Here is a 20,496-nt window from a genome sequence, read left to right as displayed (position 1 = left end):
TTTTAAAGCCGTGAAAGACACCACGTTGAGTTAATAAAAATTGGTGATTGTAAACCCAACAATGTGCGAATTTGTACAGTCAAGTTATTTCATTATAACATTTAACATTTCGGTATCAAAGTTCGGCTGTGGCTCCCATAACCTAGAAATGTTGATCAACAAAAACACAAAAATAATCGGCTCTAGGACAATCCTTGTGCCCTACAAACCCGAACATGTCTTAAAGTGAGTCGAAGTAACACTTATTTAGTGATTTTAATCGTGCAGGTATCACACTTGGATGCAGTCTGAAGAGCTCCAAAAACTGACAGCCTCGGAGCCCCTTTCTTTGGAGGAGGAATACGCCATGCAGAAGTCTTGGATGATGGATGAAGACAGTAAATGACACACTTTAGTGTTTTTTAACTTGTTAATTTTTCCAGAATGCACATTCATAATCCTCGATAAGGGGAAATACAACAGTAGTGGAAATGAAATTGGTGAGTTTTGACCCAAAAATCATCACAAAATTGCACGTGTTTCAAGAGTCGATGATTGGGGACACAAACCTCTTTTTTGCAAACACCGACGACAGGATTTGTGCCGAGGCCGAGATTATGATTGCTGAAAAATGGGCCAGAGGTAGGAAATGCGGGTCTGAAGCCATGCTTCTCATGTTCCTCTACGGAATTGAAACACTCGGTGTGAGACAGTTCGTTGTGAAAGTTTCAGATGAAAATGATGTCAGTATTCGCATGTTTAGGAATTGTGGGTTTTTAGAAACTGGTCACAGCAATGTTTTCAAAGAAATTACTTTAAGTAAAATAGTAGATGAGACTTGGGTACAGTGGCTGAAAACTACAGTTGGTAATTATGAAGTGGTTAAACAATAAAAAAGTGTGCCCACCTAAAAATGATCCTTTATTAGTTAGTACTCCAAGTAAAACTACAAGTGTTAAGACATAAATGAGCAAGCAATAAAAATATTGGGGCACAGCCCCAATGATACAAAAACTACTAGTAAAACTTAAGCTAAACAACACTTAAACAACTTTCTTGGACAACAAACAAGCTATCAAACATTACGTAACCTAGGGGAAAAACATAGTAGCTAAAATTAGTGTTGCCAATTGTGTTTGTTAGTTGATAAGTCCCTTTGCTTTAAATAGATCGCGCATGAGCCCCTTCAAGTACTTGATTTCCCGTTGAAGATCGTTAATCTTCGTATCCAACTCTTCATTCTTCATGGTCAATTGCTTCTCTTCTGATAGAATCACCTCGACTTCGGCTTTCTTCTTCATACGGTACCTCGTCGCAGCATTCTTATTTTGCTCCTTCTTCCTTGATTTTTTATCAACGGGCGAGGTACGCGAATAGGGCTTCGCCCTCTTCCTTCCTTGCTTCGGCGAGACAACTCCATCGTAGTTCTCCACCGGCTCGGGCATCCATTCGGGGTCATCCGAGGAGCAATCCCCGAAATTGCTACTTCCGCTCGGCGACGAGGGGCCACTGCTCCATTGCATGTCCTCCACGCGGGTGCGCACCAACTCGTCAACAACGGCCAACTCGTGCGCGATGTCGGGCTGGGGCGTCATCACCGTGGGGTACGCCAAAAGGGGTGCTTTCTCACTCTGGAGGAGCGGCTCCAAAGTCGTCAGGATTTTATATTCATGAGGGGGGCTCTGAGGCGGGGTGAGAGTTTCATGGGTGAGTTCAACAACGTCATAGACATTCTCGAATTCTTTGAGCAGGAATTGGGTGTCGGTATTGGTGACGTACTCCAATTTTGTAGGAGGTGGGGGGAGTATAACACGGGTTTGGTCCACATCGTCCAGAATATTTGGGAGGATTTTCTCGTCGAGGAGGAATGATGGTTCTGAAACGGGAAAAATTCAATTAAGAGGTTAACTCGGAACGAAATTGGGGGCAAGTGATTCAACGAAAGCAAATCATTTATTTTACACTAAATGGGTCAAGGTTACGCCACTGGCCGGAAGTCACTTATGTTATTGTTACCATGGTAATATTAATTTTCCACGTTTTTGTTGTCATGGTTACAGTGCGTTTCTATAGTAACTGGATGAATTTACGCACATGTGCGACTCGTTTGGAACGGATAAGGGGGTTTGTTGTTTCAATTTTGATTTTTAGAAAATTTGGTTTATTTATTATTTATCTTAAATCGCGACAGGTGTGTTGACGTCATTTCCACAAACTATTCGAATGACTTGACAAAAATTCAAACCAGATGTTGGATCTTAGTATCAAATATCGTAGCTCTAGTGAAAGTATTTTGTTACGGCCTTGTCTCAAAGGAGCACAGGAAATGTGATAGTAAACGTATTAATAACAATTAAAGGCGACAATAAGTTATCTCTTAGTTTGTAATGTAAATTCATGTCGACATTGTTTTAATAAAAACATTTGTTTACTTTATTCATTTATGAAAAATGTAGTGATTTTATTATTAATCGTGCGAATTTAGGTGTGTCACTTGTTCCAGAAGGTCAAAACATACATTTTAGAGCCGGTTGTGTTTTCTATTTGATTTATTAAAAAAAAAAAACACGGAATGAAGTCGTTAAAATAAAGAAAGTTGATTTCTGTTATGTTACAATTTTTATCACACTGAAATTATTGGAACGAAATTTTCCCGCGGGGATTACCCGGTGATGTTTTCAAGAATCGACTTATTTACAAAGGGGTCAAAGTTCAGTAATTGTTCCAAGGACACTAAATGTCGCAGTTTTTTGAATTTGGTGAATTTAATCGGAAGAGAAACTAGCGGTGGGTTACAAAACAGGGCGTGCATGAAAGTTGTTCTAATCATTATTATAATTATCGCATACATATTAAACTTTTTCTCATTGTATCTATCAGAATTGCGTAGCTGCGTATATCACAGTGGAAGACCTTGAAATGTAGATTTTTATTAATTTCATATTCAATTAAAAACTACCCGCATTAAAAATAAACGATGCATTTTTTGATTTGAGTTGGCCCCAACTTTGACCTATCCTTCCCCGATTAGATATCTTAATGAGACTACTTTATCTACAAAACGAAAGGCAGCAACTTATTTTTCTCAAAAAACAAAACTGCAGATTTATGTTAAGTTAATGCAAAATATTTCGCTCAGCAATTCCTTGAGCAATACTAATAAATTAATAGTTGTTACGACAACTAGATTACCTCGATTTGACCATGCGTAACACAACAATCTCGAAGACATTGAAAATATTCAGAAAAATTGAGTTTTTCGGAAACATCTCTTTCATTCTAAACTATTGTTCGTCAAATATTGATTTAAACGCTGTTTTTTCTTTCATTTCTACCGGACAATAATCTAATCAAGGGTTCAACCGTCCAGGATATACATTGTGATAAATAAATGACATGTTATAATTAAAACCAGGACTTGAGTACTTTATCTCGAGCACTACTCTAAAATAAGTGAGGTGAATTCGCACTTTTTGGACAACTTCCTGTACTCCAACATCTAGAACTTTGTTTTAATTCAAGAAACAATATTCAAGACTAAAAGCGTGAAGGCCAAATTATGATTTCTCAACATAACAGTTTTTTTTTTTCATTTTGGCAAATTTTAAATCGTGTTGTGATAACAGTCGCCATCCACGACGGTTCCTTGACCTCCACCCGACTTGTCTTAGCAATTCAAATATTTTTTCCTCATCGGTCAACATTTTCGCTTCAACAAATCCAGGTCGACCTACCATAACAAACAGCCATTATGTTGATTGGCAGAGGTCACCAACTATCAAACACACAGAGTCAACAGTTTTATTGGCAGTAGTTGTAGAAAGAAGAAAAAAATTAAAGCGGAGGCGGCGGCGTCTGAGGGGACTTTTGGGTGATTTCGGTCCAAATCAACGTCTTTTCACCAACTTTTGTGAATTGAACACAATTTCCCGATTCCACGTGTAATGGTAGCTGCACTTCATGCTACACACGACACTGCTCATTTGTACGATAATTCATCAGGATCCGAACGCAGAAATTGCACTTTTACTAGAAATTTTTTCACAAAAACAAGACCACAAAATCTATTTGGGACGATATTCGAGCTGCGCGTGGATTACAGAACGACAAGTGGAATTTGACTGGACGAGAGTGGCGACTGGGCGACCCTCAAGCGTCCCCTCCAAGACGTGATACCAACTTGATAACAAAACACATTTTATACCACTAAAATAACAGGGATAACACCAAAATTATTCGAAATTTGACACAAACAGGTGGAAAATAACGCTCTAGAGAGGTCTAAGATCAATGCCGAGCATTTTTTCAACATTATCAACATCACAAATGTCCTTTATTCAAATTCGCGATAATTGTATTTTTGTAAATAAGAAATTGTGATGGAAATTACGTTTTGAGTCACTTGTGATAAAAACCAACAAAACAAGTAATGTTTTAATGTTTAAACTAACTGTAATTAAACTTTTTCCTAAACCAAACACGCAAATGCGTTATCTAGGAAAAAAATCAAAATTAATGCTTTATTGCAACAGGGTTGCAAATGAGCAAGGTTACTGTTAACAAAGCTATTTTATCAGAACCTTGACTGTGTTTATTACTGGAAAAGTAATTTTTATGGACCGTTGGACACTATTTTTTCAAATAACAAAAGTCATGCCTAAAATAAGCCAAGTTATCGCATTTAAAACTCAAAAATCGTATCACACGCAACCCCAGATTAATTTTTTTATCACCTATCACAGTATGCCATGGCCAGGTCACATGATTATGATTTTGACAGTTGCTATGGTTACCACCCCTAATATAATAATGGTTGCTACGGTAATGGCATAACATGACTACGTGTGTATAATTGGTTGCCTAATTCTGCATTTACGCACCCTCCTTGATGAGTTCGTCCAGATTGATCAAATTTTCGAGGTTTTCAAGCATGAGCGAGGCGACTTCCGCTTTCGTTTCGCAACAAGGGACAAAATCATGTTCGAATTTGATGTTTTCGTGGTCCGTTGGTGTTTGATAGAATGTGTCGTCGGAGAGCCATGACACCTCTTCACTACTGAGAGGTGACAATGGCTCTTCCTTTTCGATGATGAACGGCGTACAACTCATTTCGTTGTTCGCTGTTCAAATTTGAAAGATTGTTTAAGTTGATTTCTTCAGCCGAAAGGATTACGGCGGCGGTGGGCGTAAGAAGTGCCATTTTGGCTCTGAAAAAAATAATCATTCATCAATTTTCTAGAAGATTATATAAAAAACACTTGAAATTCAGGACGCCTGAACAAATTCTCATTTTTTTATGGTGAAATAAAAATTTTAATCAAACTGAAAGTCTCATGTGAAAAAAACAGTTGCATGCCAGCCAATCAGTAAACATAATACTATCTACAATCTGGATTAATTTCAATCTATACTGTATTACGTAGTTGGCTATGTCAAACAAAGCCGACTTTATTGATTCATGACATGGCCTAGAATTTGGATGTAATAATAAGTACTTTAAATTATTGGATCAATCAAAACAATTAAAATAATATCTTTTCTTATTATACAAGCTGATTCAACTAAAACTTTCTTAATCAATCAAAAAACTGGGACACCCTGTAAAACATTGCATTTTTCATATAACCAGCTTTGGACAAGTAAAACGCTTAGAAACCACTTCCTTAAATCGACATTTTAAAACCAGTTACCTACTTTTACTTTGATAGTGGAATACTTTTCAGGAATTAACTGGATTTTAATCGTATTTCTTAATTTAGACATTATCTCTCTATCGTTCAATACCAAGAATTGTTAAAACTATACATAATTGTAAGAAAATTTGACATTTAATTTGACACTTCGAAATTCATGACATCATAACACACTTTGATATTATTAGTATACCAACATTAGTTATCAGTGAGACACTCTGTATGCAGTTTCGAGTCACACAAACCGCGAGATTGGATCACTGATAAGTGAATATTGAAAAATGATAATCGTGATAAGAAAATTGACAATGAAAAAATTACGAAATGACGTTTTCCACCTGCCTCAATTGTGGTTAAAAGCGTGTTATTTTATGACGAATTAAAATAGATGACGACATCCGACAATATGGTGAAATCATCCATCACAACACTGGTGTTATTATTAGTAAACAGAATAAAATGGGGGGAAAAACAGAAAACTTACTGCATTTTGAACGGTGTGTGGCACACTTGCGTGTGCAAAAACTTGACGTGCTAAACTGACATTTTGACAATGCGTTGAGCCGAGGAGAAAAATTAATTACACTTTACTTAGCCATTGATGAAACGATAATGGCGGTCGAAGAGGAGGGCGGACATTTTGCGGAACCGGAAAACGTGCGCAGACGACTCGAATTTGAACGCGAAAGCCAAAACGCATGCGCACAACGGTTTTATTCAAATGTGAACTGTTTTATTACGTAATTAATTGGAATTTAAATTGTAATGTGAAGAGATTACACTTTCTCTCAGTACATTTCTTTTCCATCGACTTCTTTTAATGCAAAAAAAATCAATTTGGAAGTCACCAAATCAAAATTTTAGTGTTGGTACCACCTTGTTTCCATGGTTACTACAAATGTTCGTCGTTTTGTAACTAAAAATTTTGTAAAAAAAAAACATTGATTGAAGTAATAACAATAATAATTTTCATTATTGTGAGTTTTAGATTGTTTTTCTATGCAATAATAAGATTCGCAGTATGAAAAGTTATTCTAATTCAAAATTTTAGTGAGGCGATTAATAGGGTTGGCAACATGAAACATCTTATATCTCCATAGCAACGCTCAATTGTTTTTTTGTGTGAAACTTGAAAATTGTTGTTTTTGTGCAAAAATTGGCTTTTTACACCGAAAAAGCTGTTTTGAGGCTATTGGAAGGGTATTTTAAAGGTAAATTAACAATAACTTGTGATTTTTTTTGGTTATTTGTACACTTTTGAATCACTCTTTTGGCAGGTTTGACCCCCACAAATGGGGCCTAAGTGGCGACTTTGAGTTATTGTTGGCCCTGAATCAATCAAACAAGTGGTGTATCAAAAGGTAAATATTTACCAGTCGGTTAATGCGTTACAGTTGTTAATAACAATTAATTCACTCGAATAATTTTATTAGCTGATTAGATAACAAGCATTTTCATAAAGTATCATACTCGGGTGGTGCCCTCCTCAACTTAATCTGTATAATTTTCCAGTACTTTTCCGGCCCATAATACAGCCCCTCACACACGGGATCCCCCCTCATGGCTTTCCTCCATTCCCTCAAACGTGGAAACTGATCAGAAGCAAATGGCAATTGTCGTCCGTGTGCAATAACAACAGTTCCTGCCCTTTCGCCCCACGGCCACAACATGTAATCCACCATTCCTGGTTTCTCACCCCCGAAAAACCTACTCCCTCTCTGGCACAACTCCATTTCAAATGTTTGCAAATGAGGGAGGAATTCTTGTGCCCACTCTTCGAGTGATTTATTCTCGTTTAGAGAGATGCAACGGAGGAAGACACTATGCAAGGGTTGGATTTTTTTGAGTAAGGCTTTGTCGAGGTTTTTTGAGGGGGCATCTGACGGGTATAGAGGAGGAGAGGGGTATTTGTCGTCCAAAAAGTCACAAATGTCGAGGCTTTCGATGACTATTTGAGAACCAGTGTCCAATGCTGGGACGTAGCCTAGAAAATTGTTGTTTTGAGGTTTTTGAGGCTTTTTAACTTGCCTTGAGGATGGATTTTGAAATACCACTCCGGTTGATTAATCAGATTGATGTTTACAATGTCGTGTGGAATTTTTTTCACATTTAAAATTAATCGAACTCGATGCGCATATGGACAGTACTCCATGGAGTACAGACGCAATTTGTCAGCGATTTTGGGGGGCTGTTGTGACCCTAATTAATCACAAATGTTTATTTATTTAATCAAATTGCGCTACTTACCGGCTGTTAGATGTGGTTGAGGCATGTTGTTTTCGACGACTACTGATAAGTGATTCAAGCGTTTTACATCAAAGTAATCGTTGAAAGAGATCATTTTAAGGTGGCAACCATGTAAAAATTCAAACCACAATCTTCCCTAAAAATTATTTTCTCAAATAAATATGTGCACCCCAAGTAGCAAAGAATAATTAATTAATAATTAACATAGAGTGGTAAACAAAAGATTTTTGTCATTAAGTTTGTTCTGAATGACATTTGTGCCTTTAGACTTCTACAACCTACTTGATGCACATTAATATGAAAAAGACTAAAAAGAGTATATTTAAAAGAGAAAGTCGATGGAAATGAAATAAATCAAATCACAGTTGATAAAGTCCAGATTTATGTAAATTACAACATGTGATCCTCGCTTATTTTATCACAAAATCCCTAATTAAATACTGTCATAATCCGGTGGCAAATTCTTCAATTTCATTTCGACACATTTCCAGAACTTTTCCGGCCCATTGTAAATCTCGCTGCAGACTTTATCCTCCCTCATGGCCTTCCTCCATTTCCTCAAACGCGGAAATTGATCGCTGGCGAAGGGCAATTGCGCCCCATGAGCGATCGCAATAGTCCCAGCCCTTTCGCCCCACGGCCACAACATGTAATCCACCATTCCTGGTTTCTCGCCCCCAAAAAACGTGCTTTTTCGCGCCTCCAACTCGCTCTCAAATACCGCCAAATGGGGGGCGAACGCTTGCGCCCACTCCTCCAAAGATTTGTTTTCGGTTTTGGCGAGGCATTGGTAGAAGAGGTCGGTTATGGGGGCGATTTTCTGGATCAATTCCTTGTCGCCGGGCTTGCACAAGGGGTTGTCGGGGTATTCGGCGTCGAGGAAATTGGCAATGTCGAGACTTTCGACGATGATTTTTGAGCCGGTGTCAAGAGCCGGTACTTTGCCTAAATAATTTTATTAAAATGTGTGATTTAATTAAGTTTTTTGTACCTTCAGGGTGGATTTTGGTATACCATTCGGGTTTTTTAATTAAGTTGATGTTGACGATGTCGTGAGGGATGTTTTTCGCTTTTAACACCAAACGGGCGCGTTGGGCATAAGGGCAAAACTCCATCGAGTAGAGACGGAGTTTGCCCTCGGTTTTAGGGGGCTGTTGGGACCCTAAAACAAGATGAATTTCTGTCAACTAACGGTGAGTACATACCGGTTGTTAGGTGTGGTGAAGGCATTGGAATTATGTGGAATTAACTGTAATTAAAAAATCTCTAGGAAAAAAATCGACAAGGTTGCACCTCTACAGGAATGCGGAGACTAAAAGCCGATAAAATTGCTCTCTGTCGCTCTATATACGTGCAAAGGTAAGGGAGATAAAACATTGAACGTAAAAATAAACAAAAAATGCAGATAAACCGGTTTGCAGTGATGCCAGATTAGGGAATTTTTCCCTAGTTCTAGGGATTTTTCTGACAAAGATTTTTTTGAAATTTTTAAATAATGTAGGGATTTTTTATTTTTATTTATAAAAAGTTCCAAAAACTTTCAATATGAATATTGTGACTTAGTCAAGTTAACGCATTTGATGATTTCTTGTTGTTTTTAATTAACACCAAACACATTGACGCTACAATCCTTAATCTTTTTTGGCATCACTGGTTTAGCCATCTTTTAAAATGGCAGTAATCCCATAAACGTAATAATATTCCGAATAAAAAATGTAACAGCAACAGCACAAATCTCTTGTTTTCGGAGACAATCATAATTTTTATCAGACAAGATCTCATTTATTTGCTCTAATACCAAAACGTATAAAAATATAATTCGCGTCAGAACACAGAGGTGTGTTTTTTCCTGAAATAAATTTTCAGGTTGTCCATAATGGCCGTCCTCTGAAACGCAACTTCTCGTCTACAAAACGGGGCTAAAATCGCCGGACATTGATACAAAACGTTCTCTTCACAAAGCGCCCCGTTTGAGGCACCGTTTTTCGAGAATTTAAACTCGCCCTCTGAATCGACTGTAAAAAAATCGTTCATTTTACACGCCTAACTCACTTTTCCATCTTACGACAAAAAAATCCCATGAGACAAGTCTTGTGCACTGAAGTGATCAAATAAACGTTTTCTTCCGGTCGGGCTTTGACCTCAAAATGTGCAATTGCCTCGTTCCTCAAATACGGCCAGTGTGACAAAAATTCCGAATATTGAGTCGTGTATTTCCAATGGTCGTAATTACCACTTTCCTTCAGGATTGTGAAGTCGACTCTATAAGGGGGAAACGTAATTAAAGCAAAAAAAAAATCGTACTTTGGTACTCACATTGTGGGGTTTAACAACTTCATGTTGCTAAAGTCGGCCACAAACTCCCAAACTTCATTAGGGTGCGTCTCAGTGAGGAGAACTGAAGTTTTGTGTTCGTAGGTTTTAATTCGGATTGTTAGGTATAAAACAACGAGGGTGATTAGGAGGTATAGGGTACGTCGCGATTTCCACTGAATTCGGGTCATTTTGATGAATAAAACATCGAAGTGATTTTAAATTGAAATGTGACACTGAAGCAGTGATTTAGTCTTGTTTATCGGGAGAGGTTAAGATAAACACCCCGCCCACTCAATCACCGGCTTCAATGATACCCCAAAATAATCGTTTTTTTATTAACCAAAGTAAAACATAAAAAAATTAAATTATAGATCAGAATCACTCGAAACCATTTCTTCGTCAAACTCGCTGTCCATGTCAGAAATCACATGATACATTGGCTTTTCCCCATCATCTTCATCGCTCTCATCATCGGTGATGTCAAGTTGGAGAAACTTCCGTTTTGGTTCTTCTTTAAAATCGGGCACTTCGTAATGGACAAACCTCATCCGTCTTTGGGTCCCCGTCAACTGTAACCACTCCACAGACTCCACTTTATTCAAAACGACCACAACTTCTTGTCCCAAAGCACGATGACTGGCCAATTCGACCGTTTTATGCAACGTAAACTTCAATTGGTAGTTTTTCTCACCGATAAATGTACTAAATACGAAAATTCGTTTCTGAATCACGCTAGTTTTATAATTCTCAACACCGATTAGTTTAATTTTGAGTTTGATCGTCTGCTCGGTTTGTGACCAATAAACATCCGGTGTGAGACAATCACTTTTCTCGACGACGGTTTCCGTTTCCACTGTTTGTGATTTGGTGGTGTCCAAGACGGTGGTTTGGGGGCTTCTACGACAGGGGAATCCCAACATTTCGAGAAACTCCTCGGCGTCAATCACCTCTAAATCGAAATCGTCCCCTAGGAGAAAAATTACAAGAGTCTTAAATTTGACAAAATCGATTTATTTTAAGAATTGAATGATTAATTGAGTGATTTCCCGAATCGATTATGAGTTACGCATGCAGAGTGTTTTTGAATGAAATCCCAGTGATCGTGCTAGTCAGTGTTGCCAGATCAAAAACATAAAATTTATCAGATCCGAGTTGAAAGTTTTGTCCTAATTCTGGTTTTTCGGTTTATTTTCAACAAAATTTTGCGACATAATTGCGTTTCTAGCCGAAAAACGTACTAAAACGCTCGAAAAATACAATTTTATAGACTTAATTTAGTTTGTTTTAGCGAAATCTGGCGAAAAACCTGAGATTATAGTACAAAAACCTGCTTATAAGCATTTTTTACCAAATTTTGTGTTTTCTCGGCTAATTTTTGTCCTATTTTGCTCAAAAAGATTTTTCGAATTTTTTGGGTTTTTATCTCTCAAAAAAACGCCGTTTTTTGAGCTACTTTGTTGAACTTGTGACTTGTTTTTGACAAAATTTCTCAAAATAATTGTGTTTCTAGTTGAAAAAGCATTAAAAAAAATAAAAATAAGTTGTCATTTTCGACTGTAGTAATATATTGTAAAAAACAATCAGAACTATTTTTAACCAATTTGGTGGTTTTCGATTTTTTTTTTTTTCGAGAAAATTAGATGAAATAATCAAGTTAAAGCTTAAGAGTTAGGTAAAAATATCAGTTTTCATCTTAAAAATCTGCTTGAACTTTCGAAAAATTATGAATATAATTATATCATTTTCGGCTTAATTCTGCGGTTTTTTTTGGCTTATTTTTAACAAAATTTTGCAAAATAATTGCGTTTCTAGCTGAAAGAGTATTCGAAAAAGACAAAAATAATTTGTCATTTTTAATCCTTTCTAGTAAAATCTTGTAAAAAAACAAAGAACTATTTTAACCAATTTGGTGGTTTTTCGACTTTTTTGAAAAAAATTTACAAAATAATCAAGTTTCTAGTTGAAAACGTGGAAAATGCTTGAAAAACAATTTTTTTCATTTCTCAAAACGAATTATTCAAGTGAGATGCATAAACCAATTCTCTGTATGTGAAAAAAACAGAATCTCGATTCTCAAACGAATAATTAAAGTGAAATTTTTGTATTCATAATCGCCCAAGACTACTAAATTCCTTACCGAACATTTCCTCGAGATTTTCCTCCTGAGCTTGTTCACCTACATTGACATCCGAGTCTGACTCCTCCTCTTCCTCCTCCTCCTCGTCAACCACCACCGGTTTCGGTATTTCAAAATCGTCAATTTTGTCAAAAATCGACGTGGCAAACCCGCAATCCAACAACAACTGATTTATCAAGACGTTGTTTTCCCCAAACCCGTCCTTCATCAACACCGAATATGTCGTTTTGGCTCTCATCGTCTCTCCAACATCCTTGCACAAAACTTGCACATACAATGACCGAAAATAATCCGAATCCGGTTCAAACATGTACTTGTACAAAACCTCAGTTGCCTCATCCTCCCATTCACCAGACAGCGGACTCAATCCATACAAACGACACTGAATCGCTTGAAACGGCAACTGAGTTAGAAATTTCCCCGGTAAAATTTTCAATTCCCCCAACTCGACAATCGCCTCGTCACCATAATCCACATAAAAACATAACGCTTTCGAATTTTCGATATTCAAAACCACGACACGCGAATACATTCGACCTTGAGGGTCCAAGGCTAAGTAGTATTTCCCGATTTCGATGTTTAAATGTCTCGCGGGGGTTCCCTCAACGGCTCTGTTAATCTCCCTCTCGAGATTCTCCAACAGTGGTTGGAATTTAACCAAACGCACGTAAAACTCCACAGGAGTGACAGCCGAACTCAGGATCACTTCTTGGACATTATCATTGAGGAAGGCTCGTTGTGCTTCCACTTCCTTTTTCGACGCCTTCTTTGCCCTCTGTTTTACATAACACGGGAGGGTTATATCACATTTTTCACACAACTTGTGCAAACTCGTGATTTGACTCGACAATTCCACCACTTTGAGATTCAACAAGTGTTTAGTTAGATTAAATTTGATGATGTCACAACCGTCAACTTGCAAAATTTGGGCAACATTATTCAACCAAAAACTTCGGTCCAATTGAAGATAAATATCGCCGGTTAAAACCATATTTTTATACTCAATTGTTTGCAAGGAATTGCGAGTGATGTGGAAAGAACGTGACGAAAACATTTTGTCCCCAAAAGGTGGGATTAAATTGCACATATAGATGTCCACGACTGAAAAAAACCGTTACAAAATTGACACAAAATAATGATAATTACTTTTTAAACTTGTCGGTAGTTCGTAGAGTTTTTTCTGTAATGTTTGCAAAACCAACTCATTTGATAATTTCACTTCGACAAACCCATCATTAGTGATACTCAACACGTGGCATAGCATGTAAACTTCACCCTCGGGGGTGTAATCACAATGTGCGTAGAAACCCCCAATTGTGATCTCTTTTGCACGCTTTCCCGACACTTTGAGTGGTTTCCTCAAATCATCGCTGTTAATTTCACGCACTTTCCCCTCCAAATCGATGTGTTTGAGGATTTGGACCGAGAATTGAGTCACATCTTTCATATTGAGAATTTTAAAAATTAATTTTCCACTTTTTGGGAGATCCTCAATGACGTCTAATTGCTCACAGACGTGGTGACGTTTCACACATAAAGATTCCCCACATTTTCCAAACAATTTCAAAGTGTTGCAAACCTCAACCCCATTATCGATTTTCTCACTTTCAGTTCGTTTCCTGAACGCCTGGAATAGAAAAAATTAAATGTGTGCCACGTGTGGTCATACTCACATTGGCGTATTTTTGGTACATGGGTGGTAAATCCTTACTCAAACGATTGAGTAAATTGAGGACTCTTGCCATTTGGGGTTCACAGTTTTCGTCAATCATCAAAAAACTTTTCGGTTTGGGGTCCCCCTACAAGTTTTATTAATTTCAAATTGTTTCAAGTGAGTGTTTTACTTCGTTTGTTTCCCAAGGGCTCTTGTAGTGTGATAATAAGGCACTGAAACGTTTGATAAATCGGGTCCAAGTCGAGGAAAATGAATAGTTGATGAGCCACATAGCATCGGTGATGCATAACAAAGAATCGAGGATAAAATCGGTGCAAAGTAACACTAAAATTGGGAAAAAAATTAGTACAAGAGCCAAATGGGGGGTGTCAAGTACCCTTATATTGCCCCCCTCGCATGTTACCCCATTCTTGTTCACAAAACTCGATTTGTTCCCTATTCGAATCATCACTTAACGCCATTACTTCGATCCCATTCCGAACTAAACACTTGTTCAAATCAGTTATTTCGTCATTGTTGCACACAATAATGGTTTTAAAAAGGTGACTCTTGTCTCTTAATAGCCCCTCCACGTAAGTTTGCTTCTTTTGTGACATTAAAAATTTCACTTCGAATTGGATGTTTCCATACAAAGCTGCTTCCAAATAATTCCCAATGCACACCAAAGGAGTTATATAAATCGATTTGAGGAGTTTTTGCAAATCTGACGTCCATTTTGTCGAACTTGCAATAAACTGGACTTTGGAGTTGGCCCCCCTGTGTTCGAGCATCTCGTCGGCGACTTCCAGAATTTTATAAATTTCCTCGTGGTTGTCTTTGAGTAAACAACTCGCGTCTTCCAACACCAAGTGACACATGCGTTTCAAATTAAACATTCGTGATTTGAGACAGTTGATGAGAGTCTTGGGAATTGTGATTAAAATATCAACGTTGTTCTACAACAAAGAATAAATAACCGGAAAAAGTTTAAACAACATATCTACAATATGGTGGAGTGGATATGTCATTAGAGCAATTTTCGGTTTCGTTTTGCTATTTTCAAACAGTTTTTTCGTCAAGTCGTAAATGTCTTCACAGTGTTTGCTGTGGGGGCAAATGATGATTATTAAAGGCCCCTTGTATCTCGCTAACTGTGAATATTTCTCCTCTTCTGCTGTGCTGAATGAGCAAAGTGCGGGGAGATACGACATGGTTTTCCCCGACTTGGGCCCCCCTATCACAATGACGTTCAATTGTCGGAAAATGGCCGGCCATGCGAAGGACTGGATTGGTAGACTGTATTTGTAGTTGAGACGTCGCAAAGATGCCTGAATTTCGTCACTAAAGTACGTGTCTGTGAGCAATTGGACCGGTTGGGGGATCACCTCCCTGAAAATACCCTCCATTTAGGTGTTGGCCCCCACGTGGGAGAATTACCCGTGAACTAGCGTTTTCGCGTAGCCTTGTCTCTCGATTTTTGTTAATTTGCCGGGGTTAAAAGTGAAGATTTTGGGGGCTTTCCCGGGATGTTTCGACGACCGTAACAGGGGTTGAAGCTTCCGTTCGTTGCAAAGGCGTTGGGGCCCCTCGAATTGCAACTCGGGGGTTGTCCAGTCGGCGCTACTGGTCCAATGGACGCAGTTTTTACACTCACAAGTGGGCTTTAACACCATTTCGGGGTTATCAGGTTCGGGCTCAAATTGCGCCCCTTCATCGCTTTCAGTGGTATCAAACGGGTTCTCCATTGTGACTAAAAAGCGTGAAATAGAGAAAAAACTTGAGAAATAATTGTAAAAACTCACCTTGAAAAACAGTTCAATTTTAGGGACTTTCAAGTTTCAATGCTGCAACTTGACCCACTCCCTTAGAATTAATTAAAAAAAAAATGCGTTTTGAAATAATTTCCAAAATTTCGCCCTGTTAAGTATCAGCCAATTGTAATCAAATTCATTATTAACAAATTTTCAATTGTGCTGAATTAATTTTAAAAAATGTCTCGAATACGGTTAGTGTGTTCGGGTTTATGGGTTGGTATCGCTGTTCCAAGAAATGACTTAACCTCAAAATACACAAAAATTAAATTAATAATGTTTATAGTGGCTGAAATGAAGAATGTGACACGAATCCCTCCCGAGTTGTTCAATTTGAAACTAAACGACGCTATAGCCGGCGAACTGAACAAAAAACTAGCGAATAAAGTGAGGTTAGAACCCGTTTTAGCCCCTTTTAACCCCCAGTTCCAGGTTGTGCTCAATGTTGGTCTGTGTATAGCTTTGTACGACATTACTAGTCTCCAAGAGTCGTACATATTCCCCGGCGATGGGGCCTCTCACACCAGAGTCAGCTTCAGATACATCGTTTTTCGCCCCTTTATCGAGGAGATTTTAGTGGGGAAAATCCGGAGTTGTAGCCAGGAGGGGGTTCATGGTACGCCAATCATGCTTTTGAACGTATTTGATTGTGATTTCTAGTGACTCTTGGTTTTTTCGACGACATTTTGATCCCCCCCAGTGCCCTCCAACACCCGTCCAAATTCAACGAGACGGAACAGGCATGGGTGTGGGAGTATGATACGGGAGATGGGTGCAAACACGACCTTTTTATGGACGCCGGTGAAACTATAAAGTTTCGCGTAACAGCCGAATTTTTCAATGAGACTTGCCCCACAGGGAGTTTACAAGAAACGCAAGACAAGTCGGAGAATAAAGTCCCTTATAGTTTGACTGTAATAGAGACAATTTGGGGGTTGTGTGACTCTAATTTGGTTTTGTTGCAGGGGAGTATAAATGAGCCAGGTTTGGGGTTGCTGTCATGGTGGGACACTTGAGGTAATTAATTAAGGAAATGTATAAAATATCTTTCTGATTTACTTGCGATTATTTACACCACATTAACTAAATTAAAACTCAAACACGAGACAAGTGACGAACGATACTGAATAAAACCGTTATTGCACAATCTAGTATCAAATATAACAGTGGACCAATTACTCTATAACGAGGCAACGCGGAAGATGTTCTCTCAAATAATCAAAGAGTTCTTTTGATGCCCCTGGACAATTTGTTAGTTCTAATTCTCTCATATGTCTCAACTGAATCAGACTTGATAAACCGCTAGACGTCAATAGTGGACACCCTGTAAATTTCAAGTGAATTAATTTGTCATTTTTTACGTGATTGGTAGACCTGCTAACGATAATATTTGCAAATTTCTCATTCCGCACAAGTGCTGAAGTCCAAAATCGCGAATTTGTGAACACCAACGTAGATAGAGTGCGGAGAGTGACAACATTGTTGAAATGTAACCAATCCCAATATCGGTAATGTGAACACACCTGTAATTGGGATTGTGTAACAAGTGTTGTGTTGAAATCTGATTGGTTACCGATCGAGTGTAAGCTCTTCTAATTGGTTGAGATCGCAAGCGATATACTCCAAGGCAGCATCGGTGATTCGTGGACACCATGACAAGTCCAACGATCTCAATTTTTGTAGATTTTCGGCGATGAGTTCGACGCCGTCGTCGGTGATTTTGCTGCAACCGGAGAGACTGAGGACTGTCAGATTTGGGAGAGAGTGAACTAGAATTTGATTGGTTAATTTTTTGTCGACAAACCGAAAATGTAGTTACCGATATTTACAACACCATGATTGGTGATTTCCCAGCACGAATGTAGTCTGAGGACATTGAGTGAGTTGCTTTGTTTTGGGGAGAAGTAACCCAAAGCTGCGTCGGTGACGTGGTAGGCCTGGAGGGAGAATTCGTATAATGCGGGGAGGAGTTGAGCCACGGCGCCGACAGCCTCATCGGCGACATTTATGCAGTCGCTTAGTGTCAAAGACACGATTCGGGGGTTGAGACAGGCCCATAAACCAGCCTCGGTTATCTCATTGCATCCCGCCAACTCCAACTCGTATAACGCCTGAAAAAAAAAACAACTTTTAACAAAAATGAAGGGAATTTATTGCATTGTTTACTGGTAATTAAGGAGATGGTTTGTTTCATGGTTAACATGTCTAACCGCTGTATCGATCGTAGGCTAATTTAGTAAAATTACACAAATCTGAGCGTAGAATTTCGCAAAGTCACCCTTGAATCGAAACTTGGCTTCTCTTATTTCCTAAAGGTCAAAAGAGAATCTTGACTGGGAAACAACATAATGACCTTTGGAAAACAGCTTCCGATTGCACTTTATCTCATGATTTAAGGGCAAAAAACTTCAACCCTTTCCGACCTCAATGGTTCGGATAATTATATTTTATAGCATCTTTGTGTGCTAATTGTTCATTTCTGAGCTAACCGGATTTTCCACTGCTTTAACTCCGAAATAAAATCAATGTGTCTGCAAGATAAATGCTTCACTGGGCTGTCATAGGCATAGTGTTATTTAATTAGTAAATTTTTTCAATGATTTTTACAATAAACAAATTTTAATTCAGTTTTTGATAGGCAACCAGTTATACACATGCAAAGTAAACGTTAATTTTTTATCTGTTCCTATGCGGTTTTAGATCGATTATTAATTTTCTCTAGAGTTCCTACATTTAAACTAATATAGGCATTCTAGTTTTTTCAATTTTTAAGGCCATGAAAATAAAAAACAAGGTCATGAAATAAACACGAAATGTATTTAGAAATAAAAAAAATAAAAACTTCCAAGTTCACTATCGTAATCTACTCGTAGAAGGAGAGGAAGAGTTTTAAAGTAAAAGTATTTCATTTTCTCGATTCAAAAAGTCGCTAAAATAAAATTTTATGAAAGACTACAAATCGAGTAAAATATAGCCAAAAATTGTTCTTTACTTTTTTTGTTTAAGTTTTTCATATTGTCGCTGGGATTGTTTTGAATATAAAACAAGACCTTGAGGAGGTTAAAGTTAGAAATTATTGAAATTAAAAAATTCTAATACTTTTCAAAAAAATTAAGTAAAATATAGTAAAAATATGCTTAAAATCTGAGTGGTTAAAATTAAAATTTGTTAAAATAATAATTTTTCATTCTTATTGTGGTTTATTTAAGGCCTGTTTTACATTTTTATGTCAGTCGAATGACAAATCATCCAAAATTACTTACAAAAAATGACGCGAAAATTATTATGTATTTTTGATCATTTCCAAACCAACCGGATTTACCGCTGCTTTAACTCCGAAATAAAAATCAATGAAATGTTGTTTCTATAAAGATAAATGGTTCACTGGGCTTTTAAATACGTTTCACAGAAAAAAGTTATTAATGATGTCGAGACGTCTTCAATTTATATTAAAATTCTTTGCACAATAAACTAGAAAATAGCGTCGGGATATTGTTATTTAAATACAATTTTTTTTCAGTTTTCAAATTACATTAATGACGATTTTTATAAAAAAAAAAATCAGATTTTATGTGTACTTTTAAAAAATGATGGGTTAATGCAGTTTTTGGTATGCAACCAGTTATACACAAACGTATACAATTTATTGGTAAATCTAAGAAATACATTGGTAAAAAGAGACAAACTACATATTCCAATGGAAAAAAGTAGTTCCATCTTTTTCAACTGCTGTATATTTCGACTATTTCTGTTTTAAAATAAAAAAATAAAAATTTCAAGTTCACCATTGTAGTTCTAGTTATTTCCAAGAAAAGTTGTAATTAACCTCATTATTAATTGTAATTAAATTAAAGTATACGGGGTGCCCATTTTATTTGTTCCTGCCTGAAGAAGGAAAGATAGGCAACATAATATACATCTCAAACTAAATATTTTATACATATAAAGTATTAACAATTCTAAATCGAATAATTATAGTCGGTGCTTGACTATCGAAAACTTAAAAAAAATTAAATTCAAAACTCAAATGTATAATAATAATGGGAACAACAGCAAGAACTTAACAAATTATGGTATTCTTGGTTGCCTATTTATGAAATTTAAGGGGACAACCTGCAGACATTTAAAGGGCTTAAGTTATTACTAACATAAAATTGTGTTTTTTTTGTAAATTGTAACGTTAATTTACTTTTTATGAGTCAATATTGATTAAAGTTTGGTGTGAGTGTTCCTTTGTCCTTGTTGGTGTAAAAAAAAAATGATGTACTAACCTGCAGATGATCAAGCAGCGACTCCAGTCCCCGATCGGTGATGCTCGAACACCTCAAACTCACCGTATGTATATGTTTCGAGGCTAACGGAAACGAATTAATAAGATCGAGTGCATCTTCATCGGAAGCCCCCATCAAGCACAAATTATGAAACCCTCTCCTGAGCAGTGACGCATACAATCTCGATCGTTCATTCCCTTGCGCCCCTCTCATCTCGCGACACTGCAGCACGGGCACCAGCCCCGTCCAGAACCTCGGCGCCCTATACAGCACATCCCTCCACCTGGTGCACACCTGCGCCAACACACACCGCTCGCAGGGACTGAAATAGAGGAAGAACCTGGCGAGGAACTTGTCGTCGACCATCAACTGCTCCCATGGCATGTAC

The 20,496-nt window shown here is 37.6% G+C and overlaps 8 protein-coding genes across 16 annotated transcripts in view; 2 read left to right on the top strand and 6 right to left on the bottom strand.

The window, feature by feature from the left end:
• The first annotated feature begins 92 nt into the window (after nucleotides 1-92).
• On the top strand, nucleotides 93-893 carry LOC123015284 (N-acetyltransferase 9-like protein). The gene is made up of 4 exons (XM_044414936.1): nucleotides 93-225; nucleotides 268-377; nucleotides 423-479; nucleotides 526-893. Exons 1-4 carry the CDS (start codon nucleotides 149-151, stop codon nucleotides 870-872), a joined length of 591 nt encoding a protein of 196 aa, XP_044270871.1. The 5' UTR covers nucleotides 93-148; the 3' UTR covers nucleotides 873-893.
• On the bottom strand, nucleotides 882-6,318 carry LOC123015275 (activating transcription factor of chaperone). Its single transcript, XM_044414920.1, has 3 exons — nucleotides 6,157-6,318; nucleotides 4,860-5,186; nucleotides 882-1,855 (listed from the first exon to the last, which is right to left on the bottom strand). The coding sequence occupies exons 2-3, from the start codon at nucleotides 5,086-5,088 to the stop codon at nucleotides 1,119-1,121; spliced, it is 966 nt and encodes a 321-aa protein (XP_044270855.1). The 5' UTR covers nucleotides 5,089-5,186; nucleotides 6,157-6,318; the 3' UTR covers nucleotides 882-1,118.
• A 404-nt stretch (nucleotides 6,319-6,722) lies between these two features.
• LOC123015282 (DNA-directed RNA polymerase III subunit RPC8) lies at nucleotides 6,723-20,490 on the top strand. Of its 8 annotated transcripts, XR_006413376.1 has the most exons (10): nucleotides 6,723-6,883; nucleotides 6,950-7,033; nucleotides 7,185-7,518; nucleotides 16,124-16,224; nucleotides 16,270-16,453; nucleotides 16,498-16,751; nucleotides 16,803-16,854; nucleotides 17,521-18,005; nucleotides 18,065-20,058; nucleotides 20,115-20,490. XR_006413376.1 is itself a non-coding variant. In XM_044414929.1 (8 exons), exons 3-7 carry the CDS (start codon nucleotides 7,476-7,478, stop codon nucleotides 16,851-16,853), a joined length of 633 nt encoding a protein of 210 aa, XP_044270864.1. In that variant the 5' UTR covers nucleotides 6,723-6,883; nucleotides 6,950-7,033; nucleotides 7,185-7,475; the 3' UTR covers nucleotide 16,854; nucleotides 20,115-20,490. The 8 variants fall into 8 exon arrangements, 6 of the variants coding, with proteins under 6 accessions (XP_044270864.1, XP_044270863.1, XP_044270865.1 ...); XR_006413375.1 differs by having other exon boundaries at nucleotides 17,521-20,058; XM_044414929.1 differs by lacking the exons at nucleotides 17,521-18,005; nucleotides 18,065-20,058.
• LOC123015278 (pyrimidodiazepine synthase-like) lies at nucleotides 7,084-8,126 on the bottom strand. The gene is made up of 3 exons (XM_044414923.1): nucleotides 7,920-8,126; nucleotides 7,701-7,871; nucleotides 7,084-7,656 (listed from the first exon to the last, which is right to left on the bottom strand). The coding sequence occupies exons 1-3, from the start codon at nucleotides 8,011-8,013 to the stop codon at nucleotides 7,127-7,129; spliced, it is 795 nt and encodes a 264-aa protein (XP_044270858.1). The 5' UTR covers nucleotides 8,014-8,126; the 3' UTR covers nucleotides 7,084-7,126.
• On the bottom strand, nucleotides 8,279-9,326 carry LOC123015281 (pyrimidodiazepine synthase-like). The gene is made up of 3 exons (XM_044414927.1): nucleotides 9,125-9,326; nucleotides 8,911-9,081; nucleotides 8,279-8,864 (listed from the first exon to the last, which is right to left on the bottom strand). The coding sequence occupies exons 1-3, from the start codon at nucleotides 9,147-9,149 to the stop codon at nucleotides 8,353-8,355; spliced, it is 708 nt and encodes a 235-aa protein (XP_044270862.1). The 5' UTR covers nucleotides 9,150-9,326; the 3' UTR covers nucleotides 8,279-8,352.
• Nucleotides 9,677-10,506, bottom strand: LOC123015286. The gene is made up of 3 exons (XM_044414940.1): nucleotides 10,236-10,506; nucleotides 9,985-10,181; nucleotides 9,677-9,934 (listed from the first exon to the last, which is right to left on the bottom strand). The coding sequence occupies exons 1-3, from the start codon at nucleotides 10,421-10,423 to the stop codon at nucleotides 9,744-9,746; spliced, it is 576 nt and encodes a 191-aa protein (XP_044270875.1). The 5' UTR covers nucleotides 10,424-10,506; the 3' UTR covers nucleotides 9,677-9,743.
• LOC123015263 (putative ATP-dependent RNA helicase TDRD12) lies at nucleotides 10,446-15,995 on the bottom strand. Of its 2 annotated transcripts, XM_044414899.1 has the most exons (9): nucleotides 15,829-15,995; nucleotides 15,464-15,776; nucleotides 15,031-15,415; nucleotides 14,424-14,982; nucleotides 14,217-14,371; nucleotides 14,046-14,171; nucleotides 13,519-13,999; nucleotides 12,373-13,473; nucleotides 10,446-11,202 (listed from the first exon to the last, which is right to left on the bottom strand). In XM_044414899.1, the coding sequence occupies exons 2-9, from the start codon at nucleotides 15,769-15,771 to the stop codon at nucleotides 10,601-10,603; spliced, it is 3,717 nt and encodes a 1,238-aa protein (XP_044270834.1). In that variant the 5' UTR covers nucleotides 15,772-15,776; nucleotides 15,829-15,995; the 3' UTR covers nucleotides 10,446-10,600. The 2 variants fall into 2 exon arrangements, with proteins under 2 accessions (XP_044270834.1, XP_044270836.1); XM_044414901.1 differs by lacking the exon at nucleotides 15,829-15,995 and having other exon boundaries at nucleotides 15,464-15,796.
• The window catches only part of LOC123015288 (F-box/LRR-repeat protein 16), a 4,000-nt gene continuing 379 nt past the window's right edge, over nucleotides 16,876-20,496 (bottom strand). Inside the window, exons 2-6 of the mRNA XM_044414943.1 lie at nucleotides 20,109-20,494; nucleotides 17,657-17,948; nucleotides 17,411-17,606; nucleotides 17,212-17,360; nucleotides 16,876-17,161 (exon numbers count right to left, since the gene is read on the bottom strand). Of these exons, the coding sequence (XP_044270878.1) occupies nucleotides 17,013-17,161; nucleotides 17,212-17,360; nucleotides 17,411-17,606; nucleotides 17,657-17,948; nucleotides 20,109-20,494 (1,172 nt within the window). The 3' untranslated portion in view covers nucleotides 16,876-17,012. The remainder of the gene's footprint in view (nucleotides 17,162-17,211; nucleotides 17,361-17,410; nucleotides 17,607-17,656; nucleotides 17,949-20,108; nucleotides 20,495-20,496) is intronic.

The sequence above is a fragment of the Tribolium madens genome, unplaced genomic scaffold (assembly GCF_015345945.1).
Source record: "Tribolium madens isolate multiple individuals breed KSU strain unplaced genomic scaffold, Tmad_KSU_1.1 Scaffold_97;HRSCAF=244;Tcas5.2_LG3a, whole genome shotgun sequence".
NCBI classification, from domain to species: domain Eukaryota; kingdom Metazoa; phylum Arthropoda; class Insecta; order Coleoptera; family Tenebrionidae; genus Tribolium; species Tribolium madens.
This window is presented reverse-complemented; position numbering and strand designations above follow the sequence as displayed.

Bases quoted from the DNA above. Each gene is read 5' to 3' on its own strand.
- LOC123015286 (XM_044414940.1), bottom strand. From the start codon at position 10,423: ATGACCCGAATTCAGTGGAAATCGCGACGTACCCTATACCTCCTAATC. The intron at 10,182-10,235 runs GTGAGTACCAAA...TCCCCCTTATAG, and splicing joins AAGTTGTTAAACCCCACAAT to AGTCGACTTCACAATCCTGA. The intron at 9,935-9,984 runs GTAAGATGGAAA...ATTTTTTTACAG, and splicing joins TCTCATGGGATTTTTTTGTC to TCGATTCAGAGGGCGAGTTT.
- LOC123015278 (XM_044414923.1), bottom strand. From the start codon at position 8,013: ATGATCTCTTTCAACGATTACTTTGATGTAAAACGCTTGAATCACTTA. The intron at 7,872-7,919 runs GTAAGTAGCGCA...GTGATTAATTAG, and splicing joins TCAACCACATCTAACAGCCG to GGTCACAACAGCCCCCCAAA. The intron at 7,657-7,700 runs GCAAGTTAAAAA...ACAATTTTCTAG, and splicing joins TTTCAAAATCCATCCTCAAG to GCTACGTCCCAGCATTGGAC.
- LOC123015282 (XM_044414929.1), top strand. From the start codon at position 7,476: ATGCAACGGAGGAAGACACTATGCAAGGGTTGGATTTTTTTGA. The intron at 16,454-16,497 runs GTACGCCAATCA...TGTGATTTCTAG, and splicing joins TAGCCAGGAGGGGGTTCATG to TGACTCTTGGTTTTTTCGAC. The intron at 16,752-16,802 runs GTAATAGAGACA...GTTTTGTTGCAG, and splicing joins AAGTCCCTTATAGTTTGACT to GGGAGTATAAATGAGCCAGG.
- LOC123015284 (XM_044414936.1), top strand. From the start codon at position 149: ATGTTGATCAACAAAAACACAAAAATAATCGGCTCTAGGACAATCCTT. The intron at 378-422 runs GTAAATGACACA...TAATTTTTCCAG, and splicing joins TTGGATGATGGATGAAGACA to AATGCACATTCATAATCCTC. The intron at 480-525 runs GTGAGTTTTGAC...ACGTGTTTCAAG, and splicing joins CAGTAGTGGAAATGAAATTG to AGTCGATGATTGGGGACACA.
- LOC123015275 (XM_044414920.1), bottom strand. From the start codon at position 5,088: ATGAGTTGTACGCCGTTCATCATCGAAAAGGAAGAGCCATTGTCACCT. The intron at 1,856-4,859 runs GTGCGTAAATGC...TTCCCGTTTCAG, and splicing joins GGACGAACTCATCAAGGAGG to AACCATCATTCCTCCTCGAC.
- LOC123015281 (XM_044414927.1), bottom strand. From the start codon at position 9,149: ATGCCTTCACCACACCTAACAACCG. The intron at 9,082-9,124 runs GTATGTACTCAC...ATCTTGTTTTAG, and splicing joins TTCACCACACCTAACAACCG to GGTCCCAACAGCCCCCTAAA. The intron at 8,865-8,910 runs GTACAAAAAACT...AAAATTATTTAG, and splicing joins TACCAAAATCCACCCTGAAG to GCAAAGTACCGGCTCTTGAC.
- LOC123015263 (XM_044414899.1), bottom strand. From the start codon at position 15,771: ATGGAGAACCCGTTTGATACCACTGAAAGCGATGAAGGGGCGCAATTT. The intron at 14,372-14,423 runs GTACTTGACACC...TCCCAATTTTAG, and splicing joins GCGAGGGGGGCAATATAAGG to TGTTACTTTGCACCGATTTT. The intron at 14,000-14,045 runs GTGAGTATGACC...TTTCTATTCCAG, and splicing joins TGTACCAAAAATACGCCAAT to GCGTTCAGGAAACGAACTGA.